General features: G+C 36.0%; 1 protein-coding gene across 13 annotated transcripts in view; it reads right to left on the bottom strand.

Annotated features, from left to right (window-relative positions):
- USP45 (ubiquitin specific peptidase 45) overlaps positions 1-21,809 on the bottom strand; it is a 61,711-nt gene that overhangs the window by 11,800 nt on the left and 28,102 nt on the right. For 9 of the 13 annotated variants that reach the window (XM_027089808.1, XM_027089834.1, XM_027089852.1 and 6 more), the window contains 5 exons: positions 17,817-17,947; positions 10,304-10,391; positions 4,063-4,144; positions 2,066-2,157; positions 117-173 (listed from right to left, as the gene is read on the bottom strand). In XM_027089808.1, the coding sequence (XP_026945609.1) occupies positions 117-173; positions 2,066-2,157; positions 4,063-4,144; positions 10,304-10,391; positions 17,817-17,947 (450 nt within the window). Of the gene's footprint in view, positions 1-116; positions 174-2,065; positions 2,158-4,062; positions 4,145-7,689; positions 7,808-10,303; positions 10,392-16,143; positions 16,590-17,816; positions 17,948-21,809 lie in introns of those variants that run through there. The other 4 variants (XM_027089879.1, XM_027089863.1, XM_027089886.1 and 1 more) reach the window with 4 other exon arrangements.

The following is a 21,809-nucleotide window of genomic DNA, read 5'->3' as shown; positions in this document are numbered from 1 at the left end:
TTACTGTATATAAAAAGTAATGACGCTCAGATGTCTAATAATATACACAACAAATGCCTAAATATATGAATTTATAAATGCCCTTCACAAGAAGACTTAAGATTTTTTCTCCTTACCCTTTCTTCTATTATAGGAAGTGAAATATCAATAAAAGGATCTTTTACTGTGGAGATCTTAAAAAGAAAACATATTGAGAACTTCAGTTAGAATTCTAACACAGACAATATAGTTTTGTAAAGTCTTAAAGAAATCAAACTTCCCAGGCAACTAAAATCTTAAGTTAAAAAACGTTCCTGGAACCAACAGTAATTTAATTGGGTATAGCAACACATATTGTTAATCAAAACAAGATATCCCAAAACATCAATAAATGCAACCCAACTGAATTTTATAATACTGTTAATATGACTAACCTGTAATAAATAAAGTAACTAAAACAAACTGTGTTTAATAAAAGTGATTAACTGAAGATATAAACATATTTTTGGTGAAATTATGGCCATAACATAAATAAAATATGAAATGTTAAGAAAAAGCCATGAAAAAAGCCAGAGAGCTTGACTGTGTTTTGTAGATTCTTCAGGATAATTCTATTTTAAAAGATACTTGGGCTTCCCTGGTGGCGCAGTGGTTGAGAGTCCGCCTGCCGATGCTGGGGACACGGGTTCGTGCCCCGGTCTGGGGAGCCATGGCCGCGGAGCCTGTGCGTCCGGAGCCTGTGCTCCGCAACGGGAGAGGCCACAACAGTGAGAGACCCGTGTACAGCAAAAAAAAAAAAAAAAAAAAAAAGATACTCTCTAGCTTGTGAAAAAGAAATTAACTTCTACATTGAATATACTAAAAATTTAAGTGGGGTTTGACCATTGAACAAGGCGGGGCTTAGGGATGCTGATCCCCATCCCACCCAACTGTCAAAAATCACAGTATAACTTTACAGTTGGTGCTCAGTATCCAGGGTTCCGCATCTGCAGATTCAACCAAATGCACATTGTGTGGTACTGCAGTACTGATAGCATTTATTGAAAAAAATTTGCGTATAAGTGGGCCCTTGCAGTTTAAACCCATGTTGTTCAAGGGTCAACCGTAATATCATGATGATACATTCTGTGCTTCAGTATGGCAGGCTAGAAGGAGATATAATATATAATCCTGACTTTATAAAACTAGAGGGGAAATGTACTCCATAATCTGGGACAGGAAGATGGACATAAAGACTCTTTTATGATTAAAATCTGACAGAAGTTGAAACCTATCATACGTCACACGCTTTCAGAAATATTCCTTACCAAGCAACTGGAAACCTCTAAAAATTTATACATTCTTTAAGAAGTTATTAAAGTACCGATGGCATTCAAAATGAAAATTATCACTAAATTCAAAGATGAGTCAAGTCTGCTTAAAAACAACTCCAACAAGTCAAATAAATGTAAACTTTAAAAGTAGATCAGCCAGGGGCTTCCCTGGTGGCGCAGTGGTTGAGAGTCCGCCTGCCGATGCAGGGGACGCGGGTTCGTGCCCCTGTCCGGGAGGATCCCACATGCCGCGGAGCAGCTGGGCCCGTGAGCCATGGCCGCTGAGCCTGCGTGTCCGGAGCCTGTGCTCTGCAACGGGACAGGCCACAGCGGTGAGAGGCCCGCGTACCGCAAAAAAAAAAAAAAAGTAGATCAGCCTAAATTGTGTTATGACATTAAATTATTTCTATTGGGATTACAATTTAGGGCAATACGTAATTATATTAACATAGTTACTCTCTTCGCAGAAGTTTCTCTTTCATTTTCAATCCAAATGAGTAGCTAACACATTGGAGCATATTAAAATGGGCTAAATGAACTTCACAGGTGTGTCAAGAGGAAAAATTAGATAACACGTTTACTTAAAAAAATTATACATTATGTTTATTTTCTAGGAGTGAAGGATATATTTTTAAAATACTTTTAAAAACTACTATGTAGTCATGTGTGACAAATAAAAATAAATGACTGCTGATGATTACATGTGAAAGAAAACAATAAAAACAATGTGACCATAATCTATTCTATGTTGAAGTGAATTCCAAAGTACCTACATTTGCACATTCTTCACACATGACTGTGCTAGTTAATTCACCAATAAAGATACGATCTATGAAGTTCATTTTCACACCTTCTCTTCCATAGGCTGTAAAAATAATACTTTTAATGCAAAAAACATGTCAACCATTAACCTAACAATGTAATAGGCTTTTTTTCCATTGAATCAAAAGAAATCTGAATAAGGCAGATATCCAGGACCATATTTAATAATATATTTCACTATATGATGTTATAATGTCTTTCTCCTTTACAATTCCACAGAGGAAATGTGACTATCAACTACTGTCGTCTCAAAGAAATAGCAAACTGTTCTTAAACTTAAGAAGTAAAATAATTAGAGTATTAACCATATTCATACCACACTCAACTGCTCCAACTAAACCCTTTAAAGCCTCTGTGCCTATCCTAGAGGTAGATAGAGGGATGGGAAAAGAGATTATGATTCAGGACTACAGATGCCAGGACCATAACTATGGAAACAACAGAGTAGTAAAAGACAAGTAAACACTGCATAGGATAAAGAACTAACATGGCAATTAATAACTCAGTTATATATGTAACTCCTGTTACATAAAAATGTTAAAATTATTCTCTTTGGGAAATATTTATAAATAAAAGAAAATTGTACTTATGATTTGCTTCAAAATAATATGTAGTTGGGGGAGAACAGATGAAACATAATACACCATGAATTGAATGTAATTTAAGCGGGGTGATGGGCACACAGGTACATGGTCATCATTATACTAGTCTCTCTAATGGAAGTTTGAAATTTTCCATAGTAAACCATGGGGAAAAACACATTAAAAAAACGTATTCACTCCTCTTTCAAACTTTTCTTCTATCGTTTTTTGATCTCTACCTTCAAATTTCATGCAAACGTTTTAAATCATTTTAGAACATTACTTGAACCACTGAATGACAGAGCAGACTTTTATCTGGATATATCAATAAATATTTATTAATTATGATGATAACTATTTAGAAGTTATGTTAAACTAAGATGTTTCATTAACAAAAATTGTACAAGGGATTGAAAATAGGTTAAGATTACAAAACTGGAAAGAAGTGAAGGAATAAATGAGCAGTTATTCTAAACATGCACTAGATGGCACTATCTGAAAACAAGAGAACAAGTATACTTGAGAGTGTATTTTTCAAAATCTTGAACCTTTAACTGCGCATAAAGTTTGTCATATACAATCATAATGTATGTATATTTGTTTATAAATTACAGACGTGTAGTATGTACACATAATGCTACCAAAAAAAACCAGATGTTAAAAAAGAGTAAAATACAAATAATATTTTTAAACATTTTCTATAAATGATGACTACACATTACCACTAGTTACTATCTCAAGGCAGAATATACTTTCCAGACAAGGTAAATCATTAATAACATGGGATATAAATCCACACTTAAATACTGATCACTGTAAATGATCATCTTTGATTAGTTAATCACTGTTTCTGCCTCATATTTTGGCTGATGAAGACTCAACATTAGGAGTAGACATGTATGCTTGATTTAATAGTACTCTCATAAATAATGGTTTCCTTGCATTTGGAGCAATTTTTGGAGAATTTTTGGAGCACTGAAGCATTTTGTCTAGTTAAGACTAGACAATATCCAAAAATCCACCTATCTAAGTACACTTCAACTGCAAAATGATACAATGTGATAAAAGCGAACTTCTAAGCGAGGTTGCTACTTTCGACAACCTTTCAAGTCTCCCATAAGATACTTCACTTAAGGGCATCAGTGTCAATCTGTATATTTGATATTATTTTTATTTTTTAAAATTCACATGGATTCTAACATTTTCTTTTGATGACTCATTAGACTATCTTGCAGCCACAGGAGTAAGTACACCCTCCTTTTAAGGCCATTAGTTCACATAATGCTCAGTTCCTTTCCCTGCCCCAAAAAGAAACTTACAATATTTTCTTCTAGAAAAAAGTTTTAATAGTGAAAGAGTCAACATACCTTTGACTTTTTTTCTAGTTTCATCATCAGCAGTTTTAGTAGTTGGGTTGTTAAATGCTTTGAGAATGCCAGCTTGTATTCGCTATAAAACAAAGTAATAAGAATTTATTAAGAATCTATACTAGAATATATTCTTTCAAAGCATTATTTTGTGTTCCTGTAAATAGAATCTGGTTTTAGTGCCAATCAACTCGAGCCTCATCCTCGTAATAAGAGGAGGACTTTCAAACAGCAAGGTACAGTGGATCTCAGTTCCCTAGTAAAATAAAATGACTGAATTTTTTAAAAAATCAAATATGTCCTTTCTTCTAGTTCTAAAATTCCATTAATGAATAACGCTCTAATGCCAAATCCTCCCCCAAACAAAAGTCAAGATTCCCAAGTTTAGGTTCTCTCTTGGGTTTAAAGCATTCTCCTCAGTCGACAAAAAGCAAGCAGCCTGGTTTCATTTTGCTTATAGGTTTAGAGTAAGTTCTCCTTTTCCCTTCTCTCCCCTGTCTCTCCCCGTCTCCTGCCCCCTCTCTTCCTCTCCCCCCACTCTGTCCCTAAAATAATTTACTCCTTAATTAGGACAAAAATAACAAATAGACCATAGGAAATTTCTTACCTATGAAGAAAATCTTAATATAAATACATAAGAAGCTATTAAACTGGTCACTATGACCTCCATGTAGATTATTTTACTTATATACATAGATGACTAAAGTCCAGAATATTCTCCACAGCAAGAGCCCAAATCTTAACTGTTGTTTTATTTGAATTTAGTTGTCAATAACAATCATGTGTTAAAGTCATTAGCAACTCTTAGTAAATGATAAGGTTTATGGTTCCACATCTCTTGCATGTGTTTTAGGAAAGATCCAACCTCACAAAAAACTCTCAGAATAAAACTATATATATTCCAAAAATAAAGACATTTAAGCTAATAAATTATCATCTTTTACACTATTTATGGTCCTACTTAGTGGATGAATTTAATCTTCTTTAATTCACATTTTAACAGTGGGGTGAGGGGAAAGCTTATTAATTATTCTTCAAAATATATTTTTTAAGTAAAGTATTAATCACAGGTTTTCATATATGTGAAACCACTGTTAGACCTGGACTTCTTGGTGTGAAAATGATACATAAATCTGCTGTTAAAAAATTATTATGTCAGAGAAATTAGACCCAACTGCAGACTTCCCAGAGAATAATAAAACTTTGCATATCAGAATCCAAGATACTTCCCACCGTTCAGAAGAAAATTCACAGCTTTATATATTTAAATCAGTTGAAAAGAATAAAAACAAATGAATTAAGCAGCCAACTTATAAATTTAGAAAAGGACATCAAACCAAACAAAAGTATAAGGAAAGAGTTAATGAAGATAAAAGTAGAAATTGAAGAGAACAAATGAATCGAAAGCTGACTCTTTTTTTATTTTGCGGTACGCGGGCCTCTCACTGCTGTGGCCTCTCCCGTTGCAAAGCACAGGCTCTGGACGCGCCAGCTCAGCGACCATGGCTCACAGGCCCAGCCGCTCCGCGGCACGTGGGATCTTCCCAGACCGGGGCACGAACCCATGTCCCCTGCATTGGCAGGCAGACTCTCAACCACTGCGCCACCAGGGAAGCCCCCCCAGTTTTATAAAACTAAACAATATATTATTTAAGCATACAGAGGTAGCTCTCAAAAACTATAAGAAAAAGCAATGGAATTATTTCTGTAAAAGTCAAAATAGCGGTTGCCTCTGATAAGGAAGAAGTATTTGAAAAAAAGAGGTAGTTTTTATGGTACTAATAACATTCTTTTTCTTTTTTAACTCTGGGGGTGGTGGTAGGGAGAAGTACTAATAACATTTATAATAATATTATGCTTTAAAGTATATGTATATTGGTACACATTCTTCTGTATGTGTGATGTTTCACAGTAAGTTTTTAACACCCTCCCCCAATAATTATGAAAGTGAGTTTTGTTTATTAACTAGCCTATGATCAGCACATTTTATTTCCTAGAACTGCTCACTATTCTCTTCAAGTGTTGTTTTGAAAGTTAATGCAATGTATACCTTACATAGATACAAAGTAGGGTGTAAAAGTGAACATACAGCAATCCATACCATGTCACGCTCTCCTGAAATATATGTGAAAGAAACTGAAATAATGTGGCCCAGAAGCTATTAAGTATTGAAATAATCTCCAATTCAGACTCAATAAACTTGAAAGTTTATATAATTTGGATATTGTCCAAGCTCAACTTGACTTTTATACCTTGAACAGAGAATTTATTAAACTAAAATATGAAAATTAGAATGGTGTGAATTCCATGTAAGAGAAACTTTTAATGGACTTAAATGAAAGATGTCAATAAATACTCATGTTCACCTATAAATATTTAATATAACTGTAAAAGGCCTCTCCAGCCACTAAAGATAAAGCCTCTAATTCAACTTAGAAGTCTGTAAATTTATTCTACAATTTTGGACATTCAGACGACTTTCAGTAGAATTGAATGAGCCTTCACCATACTCTAAAATGTAAGCTATGATATCACACTTTTAAAAAAGAGTAAAAACAATTAAGCTGTTGAAATTATTGACTTTTAAACTATTAGACTTCTGCTTTTTTATTTTATCCTAGCCACAAATTTATATTCTCTGCCCTAAACTGTTAAAGAGTTAATAGGTAGTTCATCAAGCTGAATAAAATAAATAGGCTTAGGTCCATCTCCAACCTTTCATTGTTGTGCTTTGAACCATTTAGGTTTAAAAAAAAAAAAGACTTTGGTTAGGGAGTGACTAACAACCACGGCACATAAATCATTTAGCAGTACCCATGTTCAACTAGTTCAAATCTCCGTGTTAAACTTCTTTCAAAAATAATGCAAACACTCATAATTTAAGTTAGCTGAGATATTCTACCTTTAAAATAATCTTACCCAGTAATGTATTAAAGCGATATATCTTTGATAATGCATGTAATTAATGTAATTATCATTCATTTAGAGATAGCTCAAATTAAAAGGAAAAAAGTAAAGAAGCATATATTTCTAAGGTAAAAAGGCTGCCTATAAAAGAAGTTCTTATTGTGAATTTTATTTTGTTTATCTCACACATAAAAAATTTAGAATTTTTGCACAAATGATCCCTTTCTTTAGCTCTCTACTCAGCGAGTTATATTCCTCGACTTCAGAGTCATAAGAAAAAGACCCTAGTGAAACAATATGAAAAGAGGTCAGTAGTTTTTAATCATCACTAGAAGAGTCTGGTGGCAGACATACCGCTGTAACCTTCCTTCAAGCAAAAAACACATGGCAGAGACAAACTACAACAGCAGCCCGATTAACAGCTGCGGAGTTCCCAGGCCAGACAATGCAGCTCCTGCTTGGGTACTCACTGTAACTGACTGGCACGACTGTCCTTGCTTACGAGACTGAATAGATCCACAGACTTGACATTTTAATTCTGCCACACCATCTAAAACCCTCAAATAAAGCAAGAAAGATAAGAGCTTTCAAAAACCAATGTTTCCTGCTGTACTGCCTGAGTTTTCAAGATACTGTGAATCATCATAATGTATCATTATGACAAAAGAATAATTTAATTGTAACAAAGAATGCCATCAAGTAATACAAGTAAAACAGAAAAAAATTATAAGGATAGATTTTATTGTTTTATTTGTAATATCAGCAGAGAAAAACATTGCAAAGAGTGACTTTTAATTCCATTTACAATGATACATGACCACCATGTAGCAAATGTATCCTGCAAATCATAGGGGAAAAAATATTATTCTAGCAACTGATGGTTTGAATTAATCCTAAAGTAACTACTATGTCATCTGTAGGCTCAGAAGGTCAAAATGCATTTACTACTCATAACACAAAGACAGAGCATCTCTTTCCACCTTACTACCTTGCATCGACCCCTTCAATAAGAGTATCAATATATCATAGTTATTAAATCAGAGTTAATACTTTTTTCAAATAGTGAAATAATTATGGTTAAATTTTAAATAGCAAGCTTAAAAAATGGGTTATTTATACTAGTCACTGATGACCAAGAATTAAAATTAAACTTTAATAAGCAGTATTGGATAAAATTAGATAATTAGTTTCGAGGTCAGAAAGACTTAAGTTTGAATCTCCATTCTTGATATCAGTTTCTAGATCTAAGAAAATGTGATCAAATATTAGCTCAGGGAGACTGTGTTAATGTCCCAAAACTTAACTAATTACAAATCTCTTTACTGACTTTTTTCAAAACAAATTACAGGTAAAACATAACGCAGAATTACCCTGTCAATTTAACAGTTTATTCAAATTATAACATATTCAAAATAACTGCAAATCCCCAAGTAACTAGCTAGTATAAATCATTTAAGAGACTGTTTTCTTCCCAATTCAAATTCTCAAGAAATACTGTGCATTTAAAGGGTAAGCACAGGGAATTCCCTGGTGGTCCAGTGGTTAGGACTCGGTGCTTTCACTGCCAGGGGCACAGGTTTGATCCCTGGTCTGGGAACGAAGATCCAACAAGCCATGAGGCGTGGCCAACAAAAAAAAAAGGGCGTGGGGCGGGGGGTAAGCACAGACAACATATTCAACATTCACTGAGCACTACTGTGTGCAAGGCACATGGGATACCATTCCTTGAGGAGACCACAATCTAAGAGAGATGATAGACGTAAATCTAAATAGAAGGTAGTAGGGTTCATAATCAAAATATATAAAATAGATGGCAGAAAAGGAATGACACCTTCAGAAGCTGAATTCAACTAATTTAATATGAAAGTCTAACAACAGCCAATTAAGGATAGGATTGTAATATACACTGTTTGGTAGCAGGAGGGTGTAATTAACTCATTCTTTTTTTTTTTTTTTTTTTTTGCTGTACGCAGGCCTCTCACTGTTGTGGCCTCTCCCGTTGCGGAGCACAGGCTCCGGATGCGCAGGCTCAGCGGCCATGGCTCACGGGCCTAGCCGTCCGCGGCATGTGGGATCTTCCCAGACCAGGGCACGAACCCGTGTCCCCTGCATCGGCAGGCGGACTCTCAACCACTGCGCCACCAGGGAAGCCCTTAACTCATTCTTTAAGATAATTTACGAAAAAATATTAGAACCATAACTCTCTCTTCACTGAAAACTGGCCATTAGGAGTAAAGAAACACTACAATGTTATGTACAATTCAAACAAAGTAGAATTTAAAAAAAAAAAGGAGGGTCCACCCTGCCTAGTAACATAGTAAACACCTACCACAAACATATCAGCACTTCATTTTCACCTGGTTGCTCTACTACCATATTAATATTTAGATTAAGAAGGGTATTCACCTTGAAGAGAAAACAGGATTTCACCTGTTATTAACAATTATGATTGGCAGGGGCTGCCCAGAGTGCTGTGTTGAGAATGATTCTCAGACTGAACACTGACTCAGTGGAACTGTTATGAATGATGAGCAGGGTCTGCTATGAGAGAGAAAGGGAGGAAGTGGAGGATATGTGCTGTGTATTTGATATCTTGCATCTTTAATATCTTGTATTTTCTCTGAAAAATTGTATACTATTTGCATACGACCCCACCAAAAAAGGCGAATATAATTTAATATTAAAGTCAACCAACAGCCAATCAATTAAGGGACAGGATTACAATAAACCCTGTTTGGGAAATCTAACCAGTCCTTTTTTACTCAGAAACAGTCCCTGATCCAGGAGGCTGGGACCCCAATTTCCTGGTTCCTGAGTGGACTGCAATCCAACATGGGATAATGGGACGTCTCTCTTTTGGGAATTTAGAATTGGGATTCACAAGCAGCAAGCCATGGTGGTCAGGTGCTACCATTCAGACAGGGAAACAAAGAAACTACTCTGTCCACAGAGAGATGGGTAAAGGAAATCTATAGAGCCATAGAAACTGGGGGGAAAAGGAGAATACTTTCCAGATTCCTGAGAACCTTCCTGTCCTATATCCCCCTTTATTTGGATTACTAGATTCCCTTTTCTTTATTTAAGCTAGTATTAATTAATTTCTGTAATTTATAGCCAAAGGGCATTAACTAATAAAGGGTAACAGAGCTGTGAAAGAGTGAAAAAATAATCTTCTGGTAGAAAGGGCAAAAAAGTGGGGGGAAGAGAAGAGTAAATAGAAGTTTAAAAAAAAATCAAATTACTCTCAAACGTACATTAAAATTTTGGTAAAAATTCCTTCAGTTTTGTACCCTCTTCTTAAAGAGAATATGTGATAAACACAAAGAAACCTGACCTTTGTTTCTTCTGTCCTCACTGCATCGAGCAGATAATGAAGAAGTTCCTGACTGTCCTGTTGTTGAAAACTTTTAAATCCAGGGGCCCTATGATTTAAAAACAAAACAGGAAAGAAAAAAAGAACATTTTATCAATGATATATTATTATTATTTAAAAATCACCTTGAAATAACATATATTCAAAGATTCAATTTACTCCTTTTTCTATAAATAGAAAGACAAAATGTGATTACTGTTCCAATTAGGATGAGATTTTCAGTACAGTGAGAATAATATGGCTAAACACTTATTAAGCAACTACTACATGCCAAGTATAGTACATGTTAAGCTTCACATAATCCTGAAACAAGCTTGGAATGTACTATTTTCTTTAGCTTATATATAAGGGTTCAGAGGGACTATTTAATTTGCAAGGTCACACAGCAGGTAAAAAAGCAGTATTCAAACCCAAGCTACTGTGATCTATTATCTTCCTACCTTATATAACCAAAAGAAAAGCAAGAGATTATTTATATTAATATAAAGAACTATAAACTGTTATCTCTATGAAGGTTTTCATTTTATGAATTTGACAATCAGATTTCCTGTGTATTAATTAAATAAAAGGATAAGGGGTTATTCATGGAGAAATCAGCACAGCAAATGTTTAGCTGATTTCAGTAACTTTAAAAAGTAATATTTACTGCAATTAACTCAATGCTAAAATGAATATTTTTCCCTTAAATGCAAACAATTACTAAATTTAAAAAGTGCTCTGAGCTAAGATGAAGAAAGAATTTTGTCAAAATAATACAAAATAGTAAGACTATCTCATGGTAGTACAAGTTTACAATGGTCTTATTATGATATATACCACATATTTCATTTGATGTACACAACAGTGCTGTTAAGGAATTCATAAATACATACTCTGCCATTTTATATAAGTGACTTGAGCACCCATGGATTTTGGTATCCTCGGGGGTCCTGGGACCAATCCCCTGTGGATACCAAGGGACAACTGTAATACGAACTCCGCTTTACGCTTGGGAAAACTGAAGAACAAGTTGCGTGCCACTGACATAAATCCAGGTCTTCTGATTCTTGAGTCCAGTACTTTAAGCATTATTCCTCATCATCTCATAATGAATATTCATCCTAGTAATGTACTAGTATGAGTCCCTGGTGCTAAAACACTCTCTGAACTATGGGCGAATCTAGCCTGCAACAGGAACCATCATTTCAGTTACTCACTCTTGCTAAGAAGTAGCAAATAGCAGCATGATGTAGAGAACACTTTCACTTACTCCCTTGGTGGGCTTCCCTTTCTGCGTGTGGTGGATAGTGCCCACCTCCTAGATCAGAGATGAGGACAGAAACCAAGATGGATACAAATTCCAACCCCCTTAGGGCCTCCCCAGTTGGAATTCATAAAGGCAGAAATTGCATGACACTACACTTAGGCTGTAGGTATCAGGAAAGGTCTGGGAAGTAGAAGAAGACTGGGAGGGGAAATGGGGATCCTTCAGAGAGCCTCACAGCCAGGCGGCAGGCAGGAGGAGATAGTTTATGGCTTTCGAAGCAGACACACAGGAAGAAATAGTTCCCAAACAAAGGAGAAACTGTCTTCACCAGGTCTCTACTTATAGCTCCATCTCAACCATGCACAAAGCACTTACTGCCTTCTAAACCACTGAGGAACATTTAATAAACCTAGATTTTTTTCTTTCTTCTTTTACTTAGGGCTGGGGAACAAATCATATGACTTATAGAATCTCTACCAATAAATACCAAAAGAGACCTTCAAACTTAAAGGATAAACATAGAAAAATCACTAAATATATGAAAAAATTCACCCTATTCAAAACAAGGGAAACTCTAAACATTGACAGGAACTGTGCCTTAGTGAAAGCGTTACTGCGGGAAAGAGTTGAGAACTTGCAGAAATCTCAAATTCTAAGAGGAAAATGTATACACACTCATAAAACAGGAACAGACTGCCAAGACAAAGAAATTTAAAACAAGAGAGACTTCATGGAGATGTCTTCTGGATGCAGATGAATCAGTCTGTTCATAATCCAAAAACTCTCTCTGCTCCAAACATAACAAAATATAAAAAGAGAAAACAAACAAACGAAAAAGGCTTAAGTGGGATTCAATACAAAAAAATCTCACAGAACAAAAATATTAGAACATGAAATTGTAGGCAGACCAAAAAGCAGACTTGACAGGCTCTAGGCCTGAAAGAGCTCAGCCCTGAAGGGTAAAGAAAACTAAAAGTACTTCAGACAGAGACCAGAGCCAGGATCATTGTTTAAGGATGGTTGATTTTACCAAGAGCCTGAAAGGAAGCCCTTAGGCAAGTGTTACCTAAGGCTACAACAGAACACAGACACAGCCTAGGGACCTGAAACTGAGCCAAACCTTCTACAGACTCTTCTCCCATCTGCTAACCAGGGTAGCATGGTAACTGAATCATTAAGAGAGCTGGATCTCCAAGGCCAGCCTGGAGGGAAGGGGTGAGGCTATCATAAAATTCAAAATTTTTAGGCAGAAAGAGGAGGTGGATATGAGGAAGGGAGAGGATGGGAGAAAGCAAAGGAGTTGAAGACAGGAGCAGAAGAACAAAAAATTCACTCCAAAGAAGACTACAATCCAGTATTATAAAACACATAAAGAAATCTAATGTTAAAAACAACTGAAATGAATTTACTTCACTCCAAATAAATTGTATAGAACCGTCCCAAAGGTGTTGCCATAAATATGTTGAGAATGTCCAAAAGCATAAAATAAAGGCATAACTGCCAATAAAAGCCCAGATACTACAAAATATAGAAAAAAATTTAAATAAGAACATGTAGATATAAGATAGCAAATTAAAATATTAGAAGTAAGAAAATAAAACTACAGATATAAAAATACAAAAAATAGGATAAACTCTAAACTATACACAGTTGAAGGGTAAATTAGTAAATTAGAAGATAATACTGAAGAACATACCCAGAATACTATATAGCATACTGAACTTTCATCTTTTTTTTCGGCTGGGCCGCCATGCAATCAGGATCTTAGTTCCCCGACCAGGCCAACCAGGGACTGAACCCATGCCCTGCAGTGGAAGCGAGGAGTCTTAACCACTGGACTGCCAGGCAAGTCCCTGAACTTTCAACTTATTTTGAGACTTTGATGGCATCCTTAAGGTACGTGACACACCACAGAATATCATAAAACTAGGAATATATATGTGTGTGTGTGTGTGTAATTTCTTCATGGACAAAACCCAAAGAAAGCTCAGCACATCAATACTAGTTAGCAACATGAAGGAATAAAGGAAGCAAAAAGGTGGGCATGAATGAGGGACTTCCCTGGTGGCACAGTGGTTAAGACTCCGAGTTCCCAATGCAGTGGGCCTGGGTTCGAGCCCTGGTCCAGGAACTAGATCCCACATGCATGCCGCAACTAAGAGTTTGCATGCCACAACTAAGGAGCCCTCGAGCCTCAACTAAGGAGCCTACCTGCAGCCACTAAGACGCGATGCAACGAAATAAATAAATATTTTTTAAAAATGGGCATGAATGAGAATGGAGACATAGAATCACTCTAGCATCTCTGAACCTTTCAGGGGAGAGTTCATGTAAAAACTAGTGACACCCAAATAAGATCTATACCGGAGTTGATAGTACTATGTTAATGTCAATTCCCTGGTTTTGACAATGCACTACTATCATATAAGATATTATCACTGATGGAAGCTGGATGCAGGGTACACAGGAACTCTGTACTCTTCTTGTAACTTTTTGTGAGTCTCAAAACTATTGCAAAATAAAATACTGAAGGGGAAAAAAAAGCCAGAGGAAAGCTGAAGAACTTGCTCCCAACAGTTCATCACAAGTGGTCAAAGTGTCTGACAATCACCATTATAACAGAATCTTCAAGAGATTGGCTCAACTTTCAAAAATCAATCAATGTATGCATACAACATGGAAGAATCTCAAAATAATTAGGCCAAGTGAAAGAAGCCAAACCAAAAAAAGAGTACATGTTGTATGATTCTATTTATAGTTGACCCTTGAACAACACAAGTTTGAACAGTACGGGTCCACTCACATGCAGATTCTTTTCAGTAAATACGTACTAGAGTACTACACAATCCTCAGTTGGCTGAATCAACAAATGTGGAACCTGGGATCTGGAGGGCCGACTGACTGTAAAGTTATATGCAGATTTTCGACTTCAGGGAGGGTTGGTGCCCCAAAACCCTGTGTTGTTCAAGGGTCAACTGTATACAGAATTCTAAAAAATGCAAACTAATCTATAGTGGCAAAAAATAGGTAAGGGGTAGCCCTGGGGCGGGGCTTCGGGAAGGAGTCCAGAGAGGGATTACAAAGGGGCCCAAGAAAACTTTTAGGGGTGACAGATACATTCATCATATTGACTGTGGCAATGGTGTTACAAGTGTATACATATGTTAAAACTTAACTGATATTACACTTTACATACATACAGTTTATTGTAAATCAAATATGTTCACTAAAGCTATTCAGAATATCCATTAATACAATTCACTATTTCAACAGGTTAAAAAATATATGATTATTTTAATAGATGCAGAAAAAGCACTCAGTAAAATTTAATACCCATTCTTTTTTCTTATAAAACAACAAACATTTATTATCTCATTTTCTCTGGGCCAGGAATCAAGGTATACCAATACCCATTCTTGATAAGATCTCTCAGAAAAAACTAGGGATGAGAATCTCCTCAACCTGATAAAAGGCATCTATGAAAAACCTACAGCTCTTGTCATTCTTATGTGTGAAAGCCTGAATGCTCTGCCCCTTATATCAGGAACAAAGCAAGGATGTCTATTATATCACTCCATCACCACACTAGAGATTCTTGCCAGCAATATAAGGTAAGAAAAATATATAAAAGGATACAGCTTGGAAAAGAAGAAATAAAATGGTCTGTGTTTACCAATGACATTATTGTCTACATAAGAAATCCCAAAGAATCTACATAAAGCTACTCTAACCAGTAAGTGAACTGAGCAAGGAAGCAAGAAAAAAGGTCAATACACAAAAATCAATTGTATTTCTCTATATTAGCAATGAGCAACTAGAAATTGAAAAAAAATTTAAGTACCAAATTACAATAACTACCATTAAAAAAACCATGAAATTCTTAAGGTAAATCTAACAAAATGGGTGCAGGATTCATAGGATGAAAGACATAAAATTTTGATGAGGAAAAATCAAGGACCTAAATAAATGAAAAGGTATCTGATAATCATGCATTAGAAGACTCAACATTGTTAAGATGTCATTTCTCTCCAAACTGATCTACACATTCAATGTAATCCCAACTGACAAACTAATTTAAAAGTCACATAAAAAAGTGAAGGACCTAGAGCAGTAACCCACCCCCCCAAAAAAAGAAAATTTGAGGACTCACATCATCCAATTCCAAGACTTAGTAAGAAGCTATAGTAATCAAGACAGTACAGTATTGGGGTAAGAACAGACATATAGATCAATGGAACAGAACAAAGTCCAAAAATAGACCCAACATATATGGCTTAAATCTTCACCTGACTTTTTCTTTTTAATCACTTTTGTTAATATATACATATCTCTTTTTAAAATAAATACAATAAAGCAAAAGAAAATGCAATTTAAAAATATTTTGAAATAACGTTTGATCCAGTAATTCTATTTATCCCACAGACATACTCTCGTAAGTGCAATGATATACACACACACACACACATATACACACATATCTATATGTAAAATCAAATAAGTTATAGCCACATGTACTAATATAGAGAGATGTATAAAACACATTAAGCAAAACAAGCAAGTTGCAAACACTTTATTTTTATGTCTATGTATGCATAATCACTTTTGGATAGAATAAAGAAAACAGATAACAGTAGTCTGAATTTTTATCTATGAGCACCTATCATTTTAATAATAATTAGAAAATGTTTACAAATCTCTATAAAACCAGAACATAAAAAAGACACAAAACAAAGTTATTTTGGGGAGAGTCAAAAACAGATTTCTAAAGTACATAATGTCCTAAAAACTTTTTAACTCTATGAGGCACCCAGGTCTCTGAGACTTTTAAAGGCCTTTTTTGTTCTTTAGGCTTTGAAAAAACAGCACCTGGCAACCAAATGAAACATATAATAAACCCTCCATATTTTGGACTACATTTAAAATACCATGGCACATTATGCTAAGTGAAATAAGTCAGTTACAATAAGACAAATAGTGCATGATTCCAATTATATGAGGTACCTAGAAAGGGGGGAGGGGAAAAGTGGAGTTACTAATTAATGAACAAGTTTTAGTCAAGCAAGATGAATAAGCTCTAGAGATCTGCTGTTCAACACTGTACCTACAGTCAACAATAACACATTGTACACTTGAAATTTTTTTAAGAGGGTAGATCTCATGTTGTGTTCTTTCCACAATAAACTTTTTTTTTTTTTTTTTTTTGCGGTACACGGGCCTCTCACTGTTGTGGCCTCTCCCGCCGCGGAGCACAGGCTCCAGACGCGCAGGCCCAGCGGCCATGGCTCACGGGCCCAGCCGCTCCGCGGCATGTGGGATCCTCCTGGACCGGGGCACGAACCCGTGTCCCCCGCATCAGCAGGCAGACTCTCAACTACTGCGCCACCAGGGAAGCCCCACAATAAACTTTTTTAAAAAAGAAAGTTAACATTGGTACAATACTATGAGATAAAATAAAATGCAATAAAATATAATACAATACCATGGCTTAGGTAACTAGCTTAAATTAAAATGAAATTTTAAAACCTGGAGATATACAAAAATGCAAGTTCACATTTAAAGAATTTTGTTTCTACATATTTTACTAATTGTGGACTGGACTAGTTTATGAGCTCCTGAAAGGGTCTGTTTTTAATAAATTATAAGTTGTGTACCCCTGGATTCTAGCAACTACTTGTAGTTGATCTCAAATTTCTATAAAGGAATAAATGAATGTCAGGTCTCTTATGACATGTGTTTATTTCTAGGCACACAAGTATTTTGTTTTTAAATATACTGTGATATCTTGGGAAATTTACTTAAATTCTGCATGCCTCAAAGCTCATCTTTAAAAATAAGAAAACTAGGTTAGATGATCTATTATAGCACTCTTAGATTTTATAATTCTATAATTTTCTCACTTTATGGTATTACATCATGGGCTTCTGAGTCAGGACAGATATCTACTTAAACCCTATTTTTGTCACCATGAAACAAGGTAAGCTACTCAACTTCTGGGGGGTCTCAGTTTCCTTATATATAAAATGGGGATAAACAATCACTTCTTCAGAGTATTATGAGATATAATTTAGATAAGGCACACAGCTGCAACTAAACGAATGTTAGTTCTTTCTCTTGGTAGTCTAGGCAATAACAGCCATGCCACAGAGTCAAACTACTCATATTAAGTGATAAACACGTTAGTGTTTTATAACTCATGATTACTTATATTAAGAATGTAGATGTACCCACTTCTGACAAAGCTGATTAAAAAGAACTCTGGGAGAAAGCGGTCCTCTTTCAGTCTCCTTCATGCTGTGAAGAAACAGGAACAAGGCTGAGGTCAATGGTCCAGGGCTTGAAAGTTCCACCACTAATGGGTCCTTTAAAAACATGATCAACTCTATATCAGAAATACACAATTTTTAAATAAAATATTTTTTAAAATCTAAGTTATACTCTGTTTAAATGATGACTAAATCACCTCAAGTGTATATAAGATGAATATATAAAAAATGAAATTAAATGCCTTACCTTGAAAAATACAGGTATTTTCATATCCTCTGCCCTTTACTTAATAAAACTATTAGCTTAAGAGTGAAAAACCAGCTTGTAACTGTCCCTTAATGTGCTCTCCTAAAATAAAATTACTCATCGACTTGATATTTGTACAAATTCACAAATTTGTACAAATTCACAAATAATCACAAATTACATTTATGAGCAAAACCCCATACTCTTCTTTTCCCCAAATATTTTACTAACAAAATAAGGAATGAGAAATTATGTCACAAATTGGTACACTATCTCCCTCTTTTAAAGGAGAGAGACATACAGTTTGACAAAAGCAGCTACAACTGTGTGAAGGAGCAACACTCTTTATTCTAGAATTTTTTCCCCGTCAAGTTTTATCTTCTAAAATGTTATCCTTGCTAGTAACCCCTCTCCTTACAGACAATGAATAAAAAGCAGATCCCAAATATAATCCTCAGACTCTATAGAATGTTATCTTCTAAGACAACTATCACATATGTTGTCTCATTCATAAACTCATGAAATACAAATTACATATATATTTCATACCAACTATCCTTAAAAATCAGCCATCTGGCTAAAACCACAGAAAAGACAGGCTATAATTTTCTATAGCTTTTGAATATCATAAGTGATTTCTGCAATGTTCAGTAAATTGAAAGCTACCTCAAGGGTCAAAAGTAAAAGCTAAGGCAGTTTCAAAGCTCAAGCACTAAGGGGCAGTATCCCCTGCTCCCAACTTAAGTATTTTGAGACAGTTTAAAAACTTCAGAACTGAGCGAGTAAATAACCTGTTTTTAAAAGTATATTTAAATTTTGAAAACAAAAGCAAGTTTATTGATGAGAATGAAATATGGGTGAATCTCACTAACATGTTGACAGAAGCCAAATGTAAAAGAGTCCATATTGTATAACTTCATTTATATATAATATTAAAACAGGCAAAACTAATCTGCCCTTTAGAAACCAGGTTAGTGGCTATCCTTGTGAGGCAGGAAGGCAGGGAATGGAAGGCAACCTGAAGGGGGCTTCTAGCTGCTAGTAAAGCTCTGTTTCTTGAGAAAAATGTTGGTTAGTTTCAGTTCAGTGTATTCAGTTTGTGAAAATTCATCAACTCTACATTTATGATGTACACTCCTCTGTGTGAATACTTTAATAAAAAGTTTTTTAAAAGTAAGCACACTACTGTGCAGAGATAAACCCACGCACACATTGTCACCTTATTTTTGGTAAAGGAGACAAGAATATACAGTGGAGAGAAGACAGCCTCTTCAGTAAGTGGTGCTGGGAAAACTGGACAGCGACATGTAAAAGTATGAGATTAGATCACTCGCTAACTCCATACACAAAAATAAACTCAAAATGGATTAAAGACCTAAATGTAAGGCCAGACACTATAAAACTCTTAGAGTAAAACATAGAACACTCTATGATATAAATCACAGCAAGATCCTTTCTGACCCACCTCCTAGAGAAATGGAAATAAAAACAAAAATAAAATGGGACCTAATGAAACTTAAAAGCTTTTGCACAGCAAAGGAAACCATAAACAAGATGAAAAGACAACCCTTAGAATGGGAGAAAATATTTGCAAATGAAGCAACTGACAGAGGATTAATCTCCAAAATTTACAAGCAGCTCATGCAGCTCAATAACAAAAAAATAACCAACCCAATCCAAAAATGGGCAGAAGACCTAAACAGACATTTCTCCAAAGAAGATATACAGATTGCCAACAAACACATGAAAGGACACTCAACATCACTAATCATCAGAGAAATGCAAATCAAAACTGCAAGGAGGTATCACCTCACACTGGTCAGAATGGCCATCATCAAAAAATCTACAAACAATAAATGCTGGAGAGGGTGTGGAGAAAAGGGAACCCTCTTGTACTGTGGGTAGGAATGTAAATTGATACAGCCACTATGGAGAACAGGATGGAAGTTTCTTAAAAAACTAAAATTAGAACTACCATATGACCCAGCAATCCCACTACCGGGCATATACCCTGAGAAAACCATAGTTCAAAAAGAGACATGTATCACAATGTTCATTGCAGCACTATTTACCATAGCCAGGACATGGAAGCAACCTAAGTGTCCATAGACAGATGAATGGATAAAGAAGATGTGGCACATATATACAATGGAATATTACTCAGCCATAAAAAGAAATGAAATTGAGCTATTTGTAGTAAGCTGGATGGACCTAGAGTCTGTCATACAGAGTGAAGTAAGTCAGAAAGAGAAAAACAAATACCGTATGCTAACACATATATATGGAATGTAAAAAAAAAAAAAAAAGGTTCTGAGGAACCTAGGGACAGGACAGGAATAAAGATGCAGACGTAGAGAATGGACTTGAGGACACGGGGAGGGGGAAGGGGAAGCTCACCAAGTGAGAGAGTAGCATTGGCATATATACACTACCAAATGTAAAATAGATAGCTAGTGGGAAGCAGCCGCATAGCACAGGGAGATCAGCTCGGTGCTTTGTGTCCACCTAGAGGGGTGGGATAAGGAGGATGGGAGGGAGGCGCAAGAGGGAGGGGATATGGGGACATATGTATACGTATAGCTGATTCACTTTGTTATACAGCAGAAACTAACACAACATTGTACAGCAATTATACCAATAAAGATGTTAAAAAAAAAAGTAAGCACACTGCTGATATTCATATAAATATTAACAAATTGAATCCAGCAACATAGAAGAAGAAGAATACATCATAACTAACAGGGGTTTGTCCCAGGAATACAAGATAGGTTTAACATTTGAAAATCAATCAATGTAACTTACCACATTAACAGAGAATAAAGAAGAAAAACTATGATAATCTCAGTAGATGCTGGAAAAGCACTTGACAAAATTCAACATCCATTCATGATGAAATGCTCAGAAAACTAGGAATAGAAGGGAATGTCCTCAACCTTATAAAGAACGCCTGTGAAAAACCTACAGTTAAGTTCATTCTTTTTGGGTTTCCCTGGTGGCGCAGTGGTTGAGAATCTGCCTGCTAATGCAGGGGACACGGGTTCAAGCCCTGGTCTGGGAGGATCCCGCATGCCGCGGAGCAACTAGGCCCATGAGCCGCAACTACTGAGCCTGCGCGTCTGGAGCCTGTGCTCCGCAACAAGAGAGGCCGCGATAGTGAGAGGCCTGCACACCGTGATGAAGAGTGGCCCCCACTCGCCACAACCAGAGAAAGCCCTCGCACAGAAACGAAGACGCAACACAGCAAAAATAAATTAATTAATTAATAAAAACTCCTACCCCCAACATCAAAAATAAATAAATCAATTAATTAAAAAGTTCATTCTTTTTTTTTCGGTGCAGTGTCTAGTCTGTTTTTTTTTTTTAAGAAGATGTTGGGGGTAGGAGTTTATTAATTATTTTATTTATTTTTGCTGTGTTGGGTCTTAGTTTCTGTGCGAGGGCTTTCTCTAGTTGTGGCGAGCGGGGGCCACTCTTCATCGCTGTGCGCGGGCCTCTCGCTGTCGCGGCCTCTCTTGTTGCAGAGCACAGGCTCCAGACGCGCAGGCTCAGTAGTTGTGGCTCACAGGCCTTAGTTGCTCCGCGGCATGTGGGATCCTCCCAGACCAGGGCTCAAACCTGTGTGCCCTGCATTAGCAGGCAGACTCTCAACCACTGCACCACCAGGGAAGCCCCTGCAGTGTCTAGCCTTAAATCCTCTTTTTTTTTTTTTAA

Source organism: Aethalodelphis obliquidens, unplaced genomic scaffold (assembly GCF_003676395.1).
Source record: "Aethalodelphis obliquidens isolate GAN/ISIS:26980383/991018 unplaced genomic scaffold, ASM367639v1 scaffold3, whole genome shotgun sequence".
In the NCBI taxonomy this organism is placed as follows: domain Eukaryota; kingdom Metazoa; phylum Chordata; class Mammalia; order Artiodactyla; family Delphinidae; genus Aethalodelphis; species Aethalodelphis obliquidens.
Note: the sequence above shows the minus strand (reverse complement) of the source record. Positions and strands in the feature narration are given on the sequence as shown.